This window comes from Calliopsis andreniformis, chromosome 10 (assembly GCF_051401765.1).
Source record: "Calliopsis andreniformis isolate RMS-2024a chromosome 10, iyCalAndr_principal, whole genome shotgun sequence".
Classification (NCBI taxonomy): domain Eukaryota; kingdom Metazoa; phylum Arthropoda; class Insecta; order Hymenoptera; family Andrenidae; genus Calliopsis; species Calliopsis andreniformis.
In genome coordinates, this window is record NC_135071.1 from 20,524,556 (window position 1) to 20,540,309 (window position 15,754).

The following is a 15,754-nucleotide window of genomic DNA, read 5'->3' on the forward strand; positions in this document are numbered from 1 at the left end:
ATCTTTTATTCATTATCATTTTCGAGAATCGATTATTATCTTATGTCATACTGAAAAACGTAGATAAAAGAAATGCTGACACGAAAGTGAGCCATTGTTACCATAACGTGTGCTTTCTTACTTTATCCAGTGTGAATTTTGAAGGAGTTTCGATGATATATTAATAATGCTGGTATATAATTCAGTTTGTACAAAGTTTAATATCGTAATAATCTAATAAGTTACATAAAGCATCATCGGCGATCGATTTCTTCTTAGTTATCTTCTTGTTGCATTTGCAATTCGCGTAATAACTGTGCTCTTTGCTTTTCTAATTCGTCCTCGGACAGCTCGTGATGCTCAGCATTTTCAGTAACAGATCCTTCACTGTGGGCTGAAGCTCTTCTGTGCTTCTCCTCTTTCCGTTTCCTCTCTGGTGATTCTTCAGAAGACGGAAGTCTCGAATGCGAACGCTGTACGAAAATATCATACTAAATTATTCAGCTAAATAAAAAGTATGAAAAGTGTTACATGTATTTATACTTACAGAGTGGCTACGACCTCTCTTCTTTTTACTCTTCTTCCTTTTTGATTTTCTAGTATCAGATCCAGAACTATCTGATTTACTAGGGATACTTGGTGAACGCGATTTATGTCGTTTCTTCTTTAAACCCTTATCACTACCTTCAGACTCCTGACAAAACCAAATACAATTACTCACTGAAAATATTTTGATTGTAAAATTACACACTATACTTACACTGTGTGACCTAGATCGTGATTTTCGTTTCACCTTCTTCGTCTTCTTCTTTTTACTTCTAATATGATGGTGACTACAACTTTCTTCGAGTTCGTGCTGATACTCCTTAAAAATTCGAACTCTTTCGCTTTCTAACGTGATCGCTTTAAAATCTGATTCTTCCTCAATTTTATTTCGCACATCGTCCCAAGTCATTTGATAATCGACGTTAAGAGTTTTCAATAAATTCTTGAAACCCGTTTCTAGTTTTTTGAACTTTCTAGTTTCTTCTTTTACACGCTCCTTTTCCCGTGCTTCAGCTTTTTCGAGCAGTAAATTGTACGTCAATTTTACATTACCTGCGTCTAATGTCGCAGATTTTCTATCCTCGCATACAACAGTTGCAAACTCTTCAAAAGTTGTATTAACTTGCACTTCGAAATTCTTGTCTTTCAGAATTTCCCTGATGATCTTTTTCTCGTCATGGAATCTAGATTTCAGATCCTCAACATAAAACTTAAAGAGGTCTAATGGAGTTGATCCCGACTGACCAAGCATAGCTGAAAATCTTAAATCAGCTGATAACATTGGATAAAGTTCTACCCAAAGTGACATCGACGTTAATTTTCCTTGCTCATGAAGTTCGTCAAGTAAACTCTGAAACGTAATTATCATCGCTATAAAAAATTGATAAAAATTAAAATGGAAAAAATGAAAATTACAAAAAATTGATTATACTTACTATAAAAGCGTCCCTGTTTTTTCTCTCTTGTCGTTTTCTGCGTTTCTTCTCGTGTTCCTTCTCTTCTTCTTCATCTTTTTCCAATTGTCGTATATGATTTTCAAATACTAATAAAGCATCTTCTTTGTCCATTTCTAATAAGTCTGCATCTTCTGCAAATGCTGCATGTTGTAAAAGTAATGATTGTGCTTCTTGCCAAGTAGTTCTATATGTAACATCAGTCATAGTATCTAAAACTTGTGCTAGTCTCTTTGTATTTCGTTTTTTTAGCTGCTTTGCCTCCTCTTTTTCGCGTTTTGCCAAATTGAAGATAACATCCTCATAAATATCCCGACGATCGGAATCGCCTACAGCTCGCCATACTTCCAAGTTGCCGAACATTTCTTCGCATTTGTAATACTTTGTTGTACTCGTCATTCTCTCATTTTCTAACAAAAATTGTTCCAAATCTTCTTTCGCTTTTTTTAATCTGTTTGATATAATGTGTTATGTCTTCTTTTTCTTATACATAAATCCTCTTCATCTCATAAAATTATACAATATTACTTACCTCAATCGCTCTTGTTCACGTTCCTCTTTAAGCTTTTGCGTTTTGTACGCATTGAATGCTTGCTTACGTTCATTTAATTTCTTCATCTGTGGATATCTAGGATCACTTTGAATTAATTTTACTGCCTGTTCCCATGTAGCATTCGACGGTACATCTCTCTCTCGCAGTAACTCTTTGAATGCTTCAATTGCCTCCTTTTTATCCTTAAATTGCATTTTTGGTTCAGGAGTACTGGTACGACTGTCATTTGCTGATCCTTTGGCAGAATTGCTATCCTCATCTGGCTTTGCAGGAGGAGTAGGAATGTTTATTGCTGCAAGTGTTGCAGCCATGGCTTGTTCAATTGCAGACTTTCCACCTGGTTCTGGTGTACTAGTTTGAGATGCATTTGTTAATGCAACATTTGGAGATAAATGTTGCATGGCTACAGGAACTATTCTGAAAAGACCAAGACATTGGTTACAGTTTGATATCAATTTCTGTCTTTAATACTGATACTTATTGCTTCTAACTCTTACTAACGTGTTTGTGGCACTTGCAACAACTGCTGCTGCAGTTGCAGCAGCTTCTTCAGCTGCAATTCTTGTTTTCAATTCTTCTAATTCTGTGGGAATAGTCCATCTTGACTCTTTAGTTGTTACATTGTGATAATATACTTTCCCATTCTCTGACTTATATTCTTTCCAAGGACACTGAGATAAAAGTAATTCACTAGGTGTTTTCAGTTCATCTGGTTTCTCCCACAAAGATTGTTTTGTAACATTATTATAGTAATATGTCCTTCCATCTGGAGCTTTGTGTTCAGTCCAATCAGTCTTTTTCTCTGCTACTGTGATAGGTTGAACAGTAGATGCAGCTTCGTTTGCTATTGGTGATGGGGGTGGAATAGCTGACGCTGTCATCTGAGGAGGTGCTGCTGAAATACAAGGAATATTTAAATAAAATATAGATTTAAATATGAATAAATGTTTTTTTTAAATAAAAGTATTAACCTATAACTCCTGCATCGGGTGGAGGAGCAGCAGTAATTGGAAAACTAAAACCAGGAGGAGGTATGGAAAATTGTGGAGGCATTATACCCGGTGGACCAGGTGGCAGACTAGGAGGAGGTATGAAAGGTGCTGCAGGCATAATAGGGGGCACAAAGCTAGAAGTAATATTTGGAGTTGTTGGTGGAAACCCAGGTACTGCAGCAGGTGGTGGTATACCATCATTTGAAGCCTATAACATATCACAAAATAAAACAAAAATATAAGACATTTAAAGTCTTCTAGTGTACACAATTTAAAAACTTATTTTATATCGCATGCAAACAAACAAATTATTAAATAAATATGACTATAAAAACAATAACCAAATATGTATTAAATATATTGTTCTCTTTACAAATTATAGTTCACTTATTTAAGTATTTTTAAGTATTAAAAATTAAAAAAGAGTCATCTATGAGGCTGATTGTGAGAAGTAAGGTTATTAATCATTATATATTTGTCAAATATGTAAGTAATATCTTACCATTTCCTTAAAAATAAAACTGGCCTTCTTACGAGTCAAATCATTGAAACTATAAAAATTATTTCTTGAGAATTATTAACTTTATTTTTACAAATCAAACGTAAATGCAAGCAACACACTACTTCGCACCATAAACTATACTAAATTCTACCCAATCATAAGAAAGTATACTAAATTATATACATGGTGACTACAAAAACTATACTTATGTTAATTTTTTTAAATTAAATGTAATATAAAAAAGTAAATTGAAATTATAACTAAATATTTCTAATAGTTCAACTTCTATATTATATATCGGAAAATATGGTTATAAACTTTTGCTTCTTATAAGACACTCTTTAATAATGAAGGTTTTTAAGCCACCCTATATAATGCATTGGATTTCTCACTTACCGAAAGAGTAATCGCCAAGTATTTATAATTTTTTAGTCAATACTCTGAGTAAAAATGAACAATTAAGAAAGATAGAATCGTATGTAGTGAAAAAAGTACTTGAAATAACTAATTACGGATATTTATGCTTCAACGAAGTTTTGACAGTTCTATAAAATCATGTGTGACAACGATCTACTGACATCGACATCGATGGCAATAACTGTGCCTATACATATATAGTTCCATGCAGTTTCATGTTAATTTTTTATATCAAAGTGGAGACGTGTTATCTGCTAAAAACTAGAATATCACGTTTCGATAATCAATGATTCGTTTCATGTCTGACAATCTTCTTTTCAACATTGCAAAATAATGATTTCAACTGTGCTCGAATTTGGACTTTCATCACCCACGATTCCAACCTAATTCCACGTAAACACGTTCATGAAAAGCCACATAATTTAATAAATACAGTAACTCGGGATCGTGATATTCTGTAAAAATGTTTAAGAAATTCAAGGATAAACTTGCGGAGGAGATGAAACAATCTCCTGCCAGGCTGCAAGCAAGCATGCAACAATTAGCACAGGTTTGACATTTTATGTAAAACTAAAACACAAGTCGTAGATTCACATGCAATTGCAGAATTTGTTTAACAATGTGTTCTTAATATTTATAAAGTATAACAATTTCTCCTGCAACAATTCTCAGGATGGTGAATGATCTATATTTTTGCTCAGTTTTTACAGTATTACTATTATTTTTCATTTCTTCACTTCATTTACTATAATTATTTTACTGCCTTTAATGAAAATATATTAATAAATATCAATTTAATTTAGGCAGTTGTATCTCCTGCTTTATCCAATAGTTCAATACAAGAATTATCTACATCCAACGACAATTTTAGTTTAACAGAGGAAGGAGATGGTAAGTTTTAGATCTTACACATATTTCCTTGTGATAAGAATACCTCTAGATGAGGCTAAAATAAAGTTGAACAAATGAAAATGTATTATAGAAACTCCAAAAAATAGTCCGGCTAAACAGGGTTTTCAAAATGTGGATCTGATATCACCTACATCAAATTCAATGGGTATCTCTAGGAGGTCATCAACCAACAGTATTACCAGTGATACTTCATCTCTTTTTCCAATTTATGAAAGTCCAGCTAACTTGTATCACTTGCAAGTAAGATATTGGAAGAATATTGAATATGCTCACTTCATTCCAAATATAATTGAATATTTATGTTTGTTGCCAGTCTGATATGGATCAATCTGCTAGTGAAATAGAGGAAAATATAAGTCCACAGTTAGATAAAATTACAAAAGATCAAATATATTCAGCATACCGAAAAGTACAAGCAAAATATCATAAATATCGTGGAAGATACACTGATCTAGCAACACATTATAGGGAATTAGAAAGAGCTAAGGGTAAACTAGAATCAGTTTTAGTTGAAACCCAAGATAAGGTGCTAAGACGGATTGCTGATTTGAAAGAACAGTGTCAGTTAGAACAGCAAGCAAAGGCTCATTTAGAAGAAGCATTAAGAAATGACATAGAGGAAAAAGACCATATAATAAACACATTAAACACAAAGGTAACACTAAAAAACAAAGTATTGTACAGTTATTGTTGCATAATAAACTATAATAGATTTTTATTTCAGATAAAACTTTTGCAAGCAAATGGACCAAATTTAGAAAGCGCCACATCAGAAGTTAATGATAATAAACAAAATTTGAAAGATAATCTGATTGATTTAAATGCTGAATCAGTTAATAATTCCAATGAAAATACATTATTAACTGAAAATATACAACTAAAGGATAAATTAAAAAAATTAGAAAATGTTGTTCTTAAATATAAAGAATCTTTAAAACGGAATAAAGACAAATTTACTGAAGTACAAACAGAAAAGAATACGTTGGAATCTAATTATGAGACATTAAAAAATTCTTATTCAGAGAAAGAGAAAGAATTGGATAATGCATCTACAGAAATTAAAAACTTAACAGAGCAAATGAATATTTTGAAGAAACGCGAGGAAGAATCTGTCATATCGTTAGCCGAAAATAAACTTTCAATACACCGAGAATTAGAAGATAAAGAAGAACAAATTAAACAACTTCGATTAGATCTAAAACAGATGACAGAATCTAAGGACAGTTTGAATGAAACTATCAATAAATATAAAACTGAATTGGAGAAGTTACAATCGTTATATACCACACAGAATTTAGATTCAGAAAAAAGAGAGGTAATACAAGATATTTCCAGAGGGAAATCGGAAGCTTTGAAACTCATGCAGCAACAAATGCAACAAAAATTAAATAATCTAGAAGAGAAAATTGGATTAAAATCCGAAAAATCTGAAAAAGACAATACGTCACAAAAAATATTAAATGTAGATGACAGTGAAATACTTCCCAGTTTGAAATCCGTATTGGATGAAAGAGAAATTGAATTACAAAAATTGAGAACTAGATTAGAAGAATTACAGAAACTTACCGAGGAATATCAGAGTGATAAAGATAAATTATCTACAGAACTTTCAAATTACAAAATAAAATATACAGAGTTGAAAAATGAACAAGATGCACAGAAAATTATTATAGAAGAAAAAAAGAAAGACGCGCAAACAACGATTGAAAAACTTCAGGCTACTGTACAAAGTCTTGATAAAGAATTGGAAAACATGAGAAGTGCTTTAATGGATAGAGATAAAGTATGTGAAAATTATAATATTAAAATTCACGAGTACGCGAAAATGTTGGAAGAAACTAAAGACAAATTATTTGCCCAAGAAGCAGAAATAAAGACTCTTAAAGAAAAGGTGCAGGACAATACAGAAATAAGCAAATTAAATAATCAATTAGAAAGCAAACATGCTGAATTAATTGGAGTATACAGTGAACTTAAATCGTGTAAGTCTGTTATCTCTGATCTTAAAAACAAAATTCAAGCAGATAGTTGTAACATGGATTTACTTCATAAGGAAAGAAGCAATTTAATTAAAAATATTTTAAATTATAAACTTTCCATTCAAACATTAAAAGAAGATAGTATGCATATTAAAGACAATGCTATAAAACATTTTACAGAATTCAGTAACGAAGTGGCTGTTTTAAAAAATGTGCTCGTCACATATTTACAAGAAAATAATAGTGTACAAAATAACGAATTACAAAATTTACAGAGTAAACTAAACGAATTTGAAGACTTCAAACGGAAATATGAAGAACTGCAAACAGAACTAAAAAATACGGTATGCCTTAAATCGAATTTAGAAATGAATTTAGAAAAATGCAAAAAAGAGTTAAAAGACATGTCAATAAAATTGGAGCAACAAAATGAAATTGATTTAAAAAATTGTAAGCTCATAGCGGAAATTGATAATCTTAATTTTAAATTGTACGATTTAAAAAATCTATCAGAAGAAGTAGAATTATTAAAAATTCAGTCTGATTCTTTAAAAAAAGAACTTGATAATTCTAATATCACGAATCAATCACTTTCCAAGGAAGTATGTAATTTAAAATTACAACTTGAAAGAGCAGCTGATAATACAGAAGAATTAGAAAGATTAAAGGAGAAGTATGCAGAAGCTACTGAGACACTTGAGTTGTTAAAATCTAAAAATTCAAATTGTAATAAACTAAAAGAAGAAGCAGATGCTTTACAGTTGGAAATAAAATCTTTGAAAGAAAATTTATTTGAGAAAGATAAAGAAGTGAATACACTTTACAATGAATTGAAAGCTAAAGAAAAATTAATAACAAATTTAGAAGACGAGAATGAAGATCGTCTAAAGTTTATTGAAGAGCGTGAAAAACAAATTGCTGAGCTTAATGATTCGATTAAAACGCAACAAAGAACGATACAAGCGAAATTAAGTGAAATAAAAAAGATAAAAACTATTAAAAAACAACAAGATACAACTATACAAAAATTGAATGATGAACTTAATGAAGTAAAGTCTAAAAATACTGAATTATTAGAACAATTAAAAATATTAGAGAATGAAATAGATGGATTAAAATCCGAAAACTGTCAAATGATAACACTACAAAATAATAATTCAACTATAGTTTCGGAATTAGAACAGTTAAAATTAATCCAAAACGAAATCACTTTAGAAAATAAGAATCTAAAGGATAGACAAAATGAATTTTTGAAACATAATCAGGAATTGCGTGAGTCTAATGAAACGTTAACACAAAAAATATTTGATTATGAAACACATAATCAACAATTATTAAATGACAGTGCACAATTGCACAACGAAATTGAATTACACAAAAATCACTTAAATGAACAAAATAAGGATATAGAAAATCTAAAAAGTCAGATAACAGTATTAAACACAGAATTACAATCTAAAAGTGATGAATTAAATTTGCAAATTAGGGAACTGTCTTTATGCAAGAAGGAAGCAGAAGAAATTGAAGAATTACTCAAGAAAAATAAAGAGTTGCACAACGAAATAGCTGAATTGAAACTGATTTTAAAGGACAGCAAAAACATAGAAGAGAAAAATGTAGAACTTTTAAAAGATCTGCAATTGCTTGAGCAAGATGTTAAAAGATTGAAATCTGTGGATGAAGAAAACAATAAATTAAAATTGGAATTGAATAATTTAAATGAAGAAAAAATTAATTTTGAGAAAGTACATTCACAAAATTGCGAATTACTTAATGAAAAGTTGTCTTTAACAAATAAAATTACTGAATTGGAAAATGTGAACTCTGTGAATACAAAACTTGAATCATACGTGAATAATCTAGAATCTAAGATTTCCAGTTTGCAACAGATAGAGTCCGAAAATATAGAATTAAACAGCAAACTTCATACATTGAAAGCTAAAAACGCAGAATTGCTATCTCAAGTAGAGAATGTGAATGTAGATAAAGAACGATTATCGGCAGAAATAGATGAATTAAAACATATAGTAGACGAAAAAGTAGCAGAATTGAAGTTGTTAGATAATAAAAACACAGAATTATTAGGAGAAATTGAAAGATCAAAATTTTCAGCAACAGACGAAGAAGAAACGGCGACAAATGTAAAAATATCCAGAAATACTGTTGAGCGCTTAAAAGAAGAAATTGCTAAATTATACGCGGAAGCAGAAGTTCTTAAACAATCAAATGTAGCACTACAAAAACGAGTACAAACTGCTCAGGGAGAGGCTACAGATGACTCTTCCTTCCATATCCTTCGTGAAAAAAGTGATAAACTACAGGAAGAAAATAAAAAATTAGAAGCGCAATTAGATGAAGCATTAATAACATTCCAAGCAAAAGAATCACAAATGCAAATTGTGAATGATGAATTAAAATCTGAAGCAGATAAACTACGGGATGAATTAAAAACAAATGAAGAAGAGCAGAGTATGAGATTAAAACAATTAGTTAAAGAATTTCAAGCTCAACTGCAAGATAAAGAGGAAGAATTGCATGCTGCGCTGGAAAAACGATTTGGTAAATCAATAACTTATTTACATTAAGATTTTTTTTTATGTAGAAATATTATAAGTCTACTGAATCTAATATTATGTATTTCTATATTTAGATCGTCAACAAAATTATGAATCAAATCTTATTCAACAGTATAAAGAACAATTAAAAGATTTCCAAGTGGAACTAACAACAAAATCTGAACAAATTGAAAATCTAATTTTAGAGAATAAAAATTTACTGGCCCAAAAAGCAAAAGACATAAACCAATTAATGGAAAAAATTGCATCGATGAAAAAAGAGCATACAGATGAAATTAGAGAAATCGAAAAGAAATGGAAGTTGGTCATCCAACAAAAAACTGATAAATTGGAGGAAAAACATGAGGAAGAAATTAATGAATTAACAAAAGAATGGCGAAACGAAAGACGAGTTAGTTGAAAAAAATACTGTTACGTTTTAACTTTTTGTTATTTTACTTTCTTTTTTTCATTTCTTTTTATTTCTTTCAGCTTGATACGCAAACTGATTTAGTTAACAAGGTAAAAATCGCTTGATTTTACTGGATTCAGGCTTATTTTAGCTAGGATTCAATGTTATTGCTTTATGATTTACTGCATGCCTATTATATAAAAATAACTAAATCATAATAATCTAGGTAGATAAAAAATTCCACGTAAAATTAAATGTAAAATTTTGCTTAGGAATTAGAGAGCACCTCACGAGTTGCAATGGCAGCAGTGCAGTCAAATACTGGTTCTTTCCACACACTTCAACAAACATTAACAGCTCAGAGACGGGAATTAGCTGAACTTAGAAAAATTGTAAAGTTAAGGCATGATACGTTAGAGGATTCAACAGAAATTGAATATCTTAGGAATATATTATTTGAGTATATGATGGGAAGAGAAACAATGGTGCTTGCTAGAGTGATTGCTGCAGTTGTTAAATTTGATCAAGAACAAACGGCAAAAATACTTAAGAAAGAAGAGGATAAAATGACACTGGTAGATAAACTGTATATACAATAATTTTAAAATCATTTTAATCTACATAATTTGATTTTTCAGCTTGGTTCTCTGGGTCTTACATAGTGCAAAATAATGTATTTAACTTAAATTCGTGTAAGTACTTTTGTATATTAGGTTGTAAGTATTGTGTATTTATTTATGAAGTATACAACTTTAAAAAAGAAGGTTATTGCCCTGCCAAAATTATACGTAATACATAGTAGTTATGTAATATAAAAAATTTTGCACAATTTACTGACAAATGTATGATAAGGTTTGATTATTTCGCTTTCTAGTATATCTTCTACCATACAAGATTAATTATGAACTATTCAGCTATAAACATGGTATGTTCATATTAATTTTTATAACTATTTATAGATTTATTAATAGAATAAACATTTACTGTTATAAGAGTTGCCTGTAATTTATGCTTATACTCTTGCCTATAATTTTTTTATTTAATGGTATGTAAAGATGCAATATCATGTAATATTTTAGATGATAATTTTATCCTAACATGTAAAGAACTTATTTTTAACATGTACATAAATTAAGTAATTAATGCTTGTTAATAAAGGAAGTCAACCATGAATGATATTACACCATCTAATTTTACTACCTATAGTCAACACTACATATAAAATATTAAACTAATTGCTCAATATTTCTCAGCTTTTCATCAAAAAAATTTTTCTTATAAAAAACTGGGGCATTTCTTTGCCTTAAAATATAATTTTCATTTCCATTTACTGTAAATAATTTTTTACCTTCATCCCCTAGAATTGTTCTTAAAGCAATATTTCTACTTAATAACTTTTCGTAAAATTCTTTACCACCTTCAATATAGTCTTTACCTAAAGCACACAATGTTTTATCAATTTTAATGTCAGAGTTATAACTTACTGCATCCTGCAGTCCAATCCAAGATGCAATTCCTCCAACTACTGTGAGTGATGTAATCGTATATCGAACCAATTTATTTTTTGAAGCAAGATTTAATTTTTCATAGAATATGTTATATACTATAGATACTATGAGAACATGCAACAATACTTTGAACCCAACAAAGAATTGCTTATCTTCTTTAATTTTTAAGATTTCTCTAGCTATTGCATACTTCTGAGCATTTTCTGAGAGCACTAATGATTTTAGGAAATCATTTTCTGCTGATCTATTCCAATCAACAGGTACATTGTACATAAATATATCATTTTTGTTCATACTCTCAACGCTATCATATACAAAAGTTATTGGTACACCTACTACTGCACCAAATTTTGAGTTAAGTATCCCAGCATGATACAAATCGTATCCATAGACATGGAAAAGACGTATATCATTTTTCTGTTCTTCTTTTAAAGGTAAATCATTCAATACATCTTCAAATGTTTGTTGAAGTTTTTTTCTAACAGGCTCTTCTGTTTCATCGTAACTATTTTTAAAATCTAATATCAGTAACAAATACTATATGATACTAAGAATTCTTAGAACTTTTAAATACCTACCGATATTTAGCTTTTATTTGTCTTATTGTTTCTAAAAAATATGTATGTGGCAATTGAGTAATACCCACTGCAACAAGAGCTGTACCTCCTCCTACAATGTATCTCCTAAAACTTGTGAATGCCATTTTTTGTCAGTTCTAAAACTGATAAATTTTTTATGATTAGTGATTACCAATAACAGAAAAAATAGTTTGAATAAAAAAAACATACGCCACAATGATTATAAACTCAACACATAAATAAAACGATGTATACATTAAAAATACTCGAATGGTTAAGTTTATTAAGTTATCGGTATTATAACCTAATATAATTTAATTCAAACATTTTCTAATATTTTGTAATAATACGTATAACATATTCAGAGTACTTTTCATTTGTTTTCATCATTATTAAAAAATATGCTATTAATACAAAATTCTAAGTTTTGAAACAATGCAAATACATTTCAAATTTCAATTTATAGTTAAACATTAGTCTTGACTGATGTAATGTTATCAATGTTTTCACACATACTGTAATTAAAAAAAGGATACTACAAAATTTCTATGTTCTCTTTCTTTTATTGTATATTTTTCCGTAAGTAAATAGCCAACTACAGAGGCACTGTACCTACGCCAACGTGGTTCACATATTTACAGAAATATACATACCCGGTATACAAGTACGTATATGTGTATGTACATACGTCTCTCTGTAAAGAGGTACAAACTCATGAATTCTTATTACACATATACAAAATTCTTTGTATGTTCAATATACTGTAAAACAAATTTCATATCAGAAAATAAATATAAGAAATGAGTGCGAAACCTAAAATAAGATACTTCAGTATCCGAAACAACAAACAAAAATAATGAACTCTATAAACTTCAAATTTAATCTTTTATACTTGTTGAGGTAATGTTTCAAAATTAATCTTACATTGTTCAATACAATTAAGGGCAGAACAAAGGATAAAATATTTCATCTTTTATTATTGTATTTTGTCTTTAGTCGACCGTATTATTTTGAGTGTTTATTGTGCCTACGATAAGAGCTACTGTATTGATCACGTGTTCGTTGCCGACAATTTCAGTAACCGATGCAAAAAAAAATTTGAAAACATATCTATGTCGAACGGTTTGTTTCTTGTACCCCTCAGTTTATGCGCTTCTTCGAAATGGACAACAACACGACTTCTCTAAATAGTCAAAACGCCTCTCAATCCGTGGCGCAACGAAAATTTTATCAATGGGTGCTTAAATGGATAAATGGCTTTTCTACGTGTGTTGAGTCTGGTAACGAAGGATCGCGCGATATTCAAAACTCAACGAAACCAGATGTAGCAACATTGGCTAGTCTTTTACAAGCAATTGGATTTAAACTTGTATCGTTCGAGAAGCATAACGATGCGCACGTTGAAAAGAAAGTTGAAAATGATACATCAACTCTCAAAGTGACAATTGAATGCGGTACCTCAGACATGAAAGCGATTTTGGAATTAGGAGATATTACGTGTCGATGTCCGAATTCTGATCATATCAAGGACGCATCTTTTTGGAGTATTAGCGGAACTGGACCAACAGCAAGTACTGTACGTACAAAGTGATTCATTTTATTAGTAATTGATCTTCATCTGTTTTTTTACAAGGAATAGGTATGTAATTAAATTTAGAGTGTATATTCTACCTATGTGAAGGACGAAAAAAGTCAAACAGTGTTGAAACAGTGACTTATTTTGGAATATTCTGTAGAACAAATTTTGTAATAAATCCTGCGTAATTATTCTTACGATAATCTTAAGTAACGATTGGTTCAATGTTTGTATTAGGACAACATTGTGCAGAAGGTGGAAGAAACCGGAAGTAATTTGTTACCCCGTTTATCAAAAGACGTCACGAAAGTTTTACATGATGTATCGTACAGACTGTTCGAAATAATTGTATGTGAACCGGATCTCAATCGCAACACAAATATCAGTTTGAATGCATCACGTTTAAGTAATGCCTCATGTGCTCGAAAAGCTAAGGAGGAAATTTCGAAAACGGAACTCGGTGTTATACGAAGCTACACGCAACCAGAAATACGTACAAAAGCTTTACGAAACTCAAAAGTAAGTATCTACCAAAATATTTGCTATCGAAGTTATATAAATGAATTAATGTAGTCATTTTTTTAAATTTAGGAAGAAAAGGAAAATAATTCTCAAATCTCTGCTGACCAAAGTACAACTCCAAAGAAGCCAATGTTAGAACGTCAAAAGACATGGGATATTAATATTGAAACCGAAAGTCTGGATGGAGAACCAAGACCATCACCTCCAAAAATCACAAGTTCTCCTTCCATGATCGCTGAACTATCTAATTCTTTTGGACAAATATCTCTGCAAGGTGAAATCGAGAACCACGAGAACCTAACCGAGTACATTATAGGAGCACAACAGAACTTAGAAAAGGCTTTGAAAATGTTATCGCTTAAGAAACCAACAATTTTAATCGATTTAGCTCAAGGTAATTTTCTTTAAATCAGTATTATTTTCCTTTTTCGCTATATTATTAGTAATTTCTATTTTCGTTTGAATAACTGCGGTCAGACGACGGAGCATCGGTGAAATCGGCACCAGCAAATATGTCTCCTTCTACTGTGAGTCCGACTTATTCGAGCACAATCGGTAATGCCAAGATTGTGTCAAAATCGACTCACGTGACACAGAAGCAGCAAGCGCTGAAATTAAATTCCGGAAGTGTAACACCATTATCGAAAGCACGACGTAGTATAGACATATCTCTACCCAAATCGATTGTGCCAAAAAATACGCAAATCGACCAAAACAGCTCGAAATTCCGTCGTCGCAGTTTTTATCTTCCTTCGTCAGCTAATTCTAAGCTTTCATTGCTATCGAAACCATCTGATGTTGGACAAAAATTATTAGGAAACGGAAAATTTAGTAGTACAACGAAAACTAGCGTATCAACTGAATCAGATTTGAGGAATAGGTAAGACTCGCTTATTTCCTTGATCTTTATATTCTTACGTCTGTCTCAATTTTTTTTTATTTTTAGAACCTATGCACCAACAAGGAAACTTATTTCTCCTGAGCTACGAAATAATGCTTCCCCAAATTCGGAGATGGTCAGCGCGGCAAAGACACGTACACCATCGATGATCAAACCACCCACGATAATCTCGAAACCGATGTCTGCTAGAATAAAATCGGTACAGTCTCCGAAAAAAAGCACGGGCATTGCTAAGAAGTCAAGAATGAGTGTGTCCAAAGAATGAATGACTTTTTCCTTACACTACGTATAATATTTAACTACTAATTTTAACTTTATATTTAAATAATTTTAAACGAAGAATCGCTCAGATATTTTACTCTTAATGTATTTAAATTAATTTCTAGCGCATAATATATAAACATATACATTGATTTGATTTAATCTTTTCACGATTTTGTCGTAACGTGAACGTTGTATCGTTCTTCTATTCGAAAATGGCGGGTTCTTGACTCTTGCCATCTTGAAATGTTTTAGATCAGTTAGAACATCATAGTGATATCTCTACTCGGCCACAGAAGCCTGCGATTCGGTGTTTGAAATGTGTATATACTTCGCGTGTTCGTACTTAAAATGGCTGTGGACTAATAAATAAAGTGTAATATTAATGCTGAATAAGACAAGAGAACACGCAAGTACATTCGTCGTCCGTCGAATCTCATGAATCTTCTCTCTGTTAGCGTTGGCTTTCGGAGCATTGTATTCTCTACGCTGTGTTTATTCACAATACTTATTCGGTACATTTCTATGTCAGCACTGTAGTTGGACAATTGTGATTGGAGCATGCGCTGATATTCGTTTCTTTAGCCATACTGACTCTTGAGGTCGGC

The 15,754-nt window shown here is 31.0% G+C and overlaps 4 protein-coding genes across 10 annotated transcripts; 2 read left to right on the plus strand and 2 right to left on the minus strand.

Annotated features, from left to right (window-relative positions):
• Nucleotides 1-88: 88 nt before the first annotated feature.
• Prp40 (pre-mRNA processing factor 40) lies at nt 89-3,660 on the minus strand. 4 transcript variants are annotated; one of them, XM_076388038.1, is made up of 8 exons: nt 3,526-3,660; nt 3,003-3,231; nt 2,533-2,926; nt 2,011-2,448; nt 1,461-1,929; nt 740-1,375; nt 527-670; nt 89-452 (listed from the first exon to the last, which is right to left on the minus strand). In XM_076388038.1, the coding sequence occupies exons 1-8, from the start codon at nt 3,526-3,528 to the stop codon at nt 255-257; spliced, it is 2,511 nt and encodes an 836-aa protein (XP_076244153.1). In that variant the 5' UTR covers nt 3,529-3,660; the 3' UTR covers nt 89-254. The 4 variants fall into 4 exon arrangements, with proteins under 4 accessions (XP_076244153.1, XP_076244152.1, XP_076244151.1 ...); XM_076388037.1 differs by having other exon boundaries at nt 94-452; nt 527-673; nt 2,533-2,923; XM_076388036.1 differs by having other exon boundaries at nt 94-452; nt 527-673.
• A 369-nt stretch (nt 3,661-4,029) lies between these two features.
• Nucleotides 4,030-10,578, plus strand: LOC143184560 (uncharacterized). 2 transcript variants are annotated; one of them, XM_076386881.1, is made up of 9 exons: nt 4,030-4,492; nt 4,746-4,833; nt 4,925-5,094; nt 5,168-5,509; nt 5,579-9,392; nt 9,484-9,800; nt 9,881-9,910; nt 10,073-10,375; nt 10,439-10,578. In XM_076386881.1, exons 1-9 carry the CDS (start codon nt 4,406-4,408, stop codon nt 10,460-10,462), a joined length of 5,175 nt encoding a protein of 1,724 aa, XP_076242996.1. In that variant the 5' UTR covers nt 4,030-4,405; the 3' UTR covers nt 10,463-10,578. The 2 variants fall into 2 exon arrangements, with proteins under 2 accessions (XP_076242996.1, XP_076242997.1); XM_076386882.1 differs by lacking the exon at nt 9,881-9,910.
• A 371-nt stretch (nt 10,579-10,949) lies between these two features.
• On the minus strand, nt 10,950-12,475 carry LOC143184561 (transmembrane protein 177). Of its 3 annotated transcripts, none has more exons than XM_076386883.1 (3): nt 12,403-12,475; nt 11,887-12,029; nt 10,950-11,813 (listed from the first exon to the last, which is right to left on the minus strand). In XM_076386883.1, exons 2-3 carry the CDS (start codon nt 12,009-12,011, stop codon nt 11,027-11,029), a joined length of 912 nt encoding a protein of 303 aa, XP_076242998.1. In that variant the 5' UTR covers nt 12,012-12,029; nt 12,403-12,475; the 3' UTR covers nt 10,950-11,026. The 3 variants fall into 3 exon arrangements, with proteins under 3 accessions (XP_076242998.1, XP_076243001.1, XP_076243000.1); XM_076386886.1 differs by lacking the exon at nt 12,403-12,475 and adding an exon at nt 12,097-12,170; XM_076386885.1 differs by lacking the exon at nt 12,403-12,475 and having other exon boundaries at nt 11,887-12,143.
• A 573-nt stretch (nt 12,476-13,048) lies between these two features.
• LOC143185254 (uncharacterized) lies at nt 13,049-15,153 on the plus strand. Its single transcript, XM_076388103.1, has 5 exons — nt 13,049-13,462; nt 13,700-13,981; nt 14,054-14,378; nt 14,462-14,864; nt 14,931-15,153. Exons 1-5 carry the CDS (start codon nt 13,049-13,051, stop codon nt 15,148-15,150), a joined length of 1,644 nt encoding a protein of 547 aa, XP_076244218.1. The 3' UTR covers nt 15,151-15,153.
• Nucleotides 15,154-15,754: the final 601 nt, after the last annotated feature.

Coding starts and splice junctions, on each gene's coding strand:
- Prp40 (XM_076388036.1), bottom strand. Junction 2,449..2,532: donor GTTGCAAGTGCCACAAACAC/GTTAGTAAGAGT, acceptor TGGTCTTTTCAG/AATAGTTCCTGTAGCCATGC. Junction 453..526: donor AGAGAGGTCGTAGCCACTCT/GTAAGTATAAAT, acceptor ATTTTCGTACAG/CGTTCGCATTCGAGACTTCC.
- LOC143184560 (XM_076386881.1), top strand. CDS start 4,406: ATGTTTAAGAAATTCAAGGATAAACTTGCGGAGGAGATGAAACAATCT. Junction 4,493..4,745: donor GCATGCAACAATTAGCACAG/GTTTGACATTTT, acceptor AATTTAATTTAG/GCAGTTGTATCTCCTGCTTT. Junction 5,510..5,578: donor TAAACACATTAAACACAAAG/GTAACACTAAAA, acceptor TTTTTATTTCAG/ATAAAACTTTTGCAAGCAAA.
- LOC143184561 (XM_076386883.1), bottom strand. CDS start 12,011: ATGGCATTCACAAGTTTTAGGAGATACATTGTAGGAGGAGGTACAGCT. Junction 11,814..11,886: donor CAAATAAAAGCTAAATATCG/GTAGGTATTTAA, acceptor TTTTAAAAATAG/TTACGATGAAACAGAAGAGC.
- LOC143185254 (XM_076388103.1), top strand. CDS start 13,049: ATGGACAACAACACGACTTCTCTAAATAGTCAAAACGCCTCTCAATCC. Junction 13,463..13,699: donor CTGGACCAACAGCAAGTACT/GTACGTACAAAG, acceptor TGTTTGTATTAG/GACAACATTGTGCAGAAGGT. Junction 14,865..14,930: donor GAATCAGATTTGAGGAATAG/GTAAGACTCGCT, acceptor TTTTATTTTTAG/AACCTATGCACCAACAAGGA.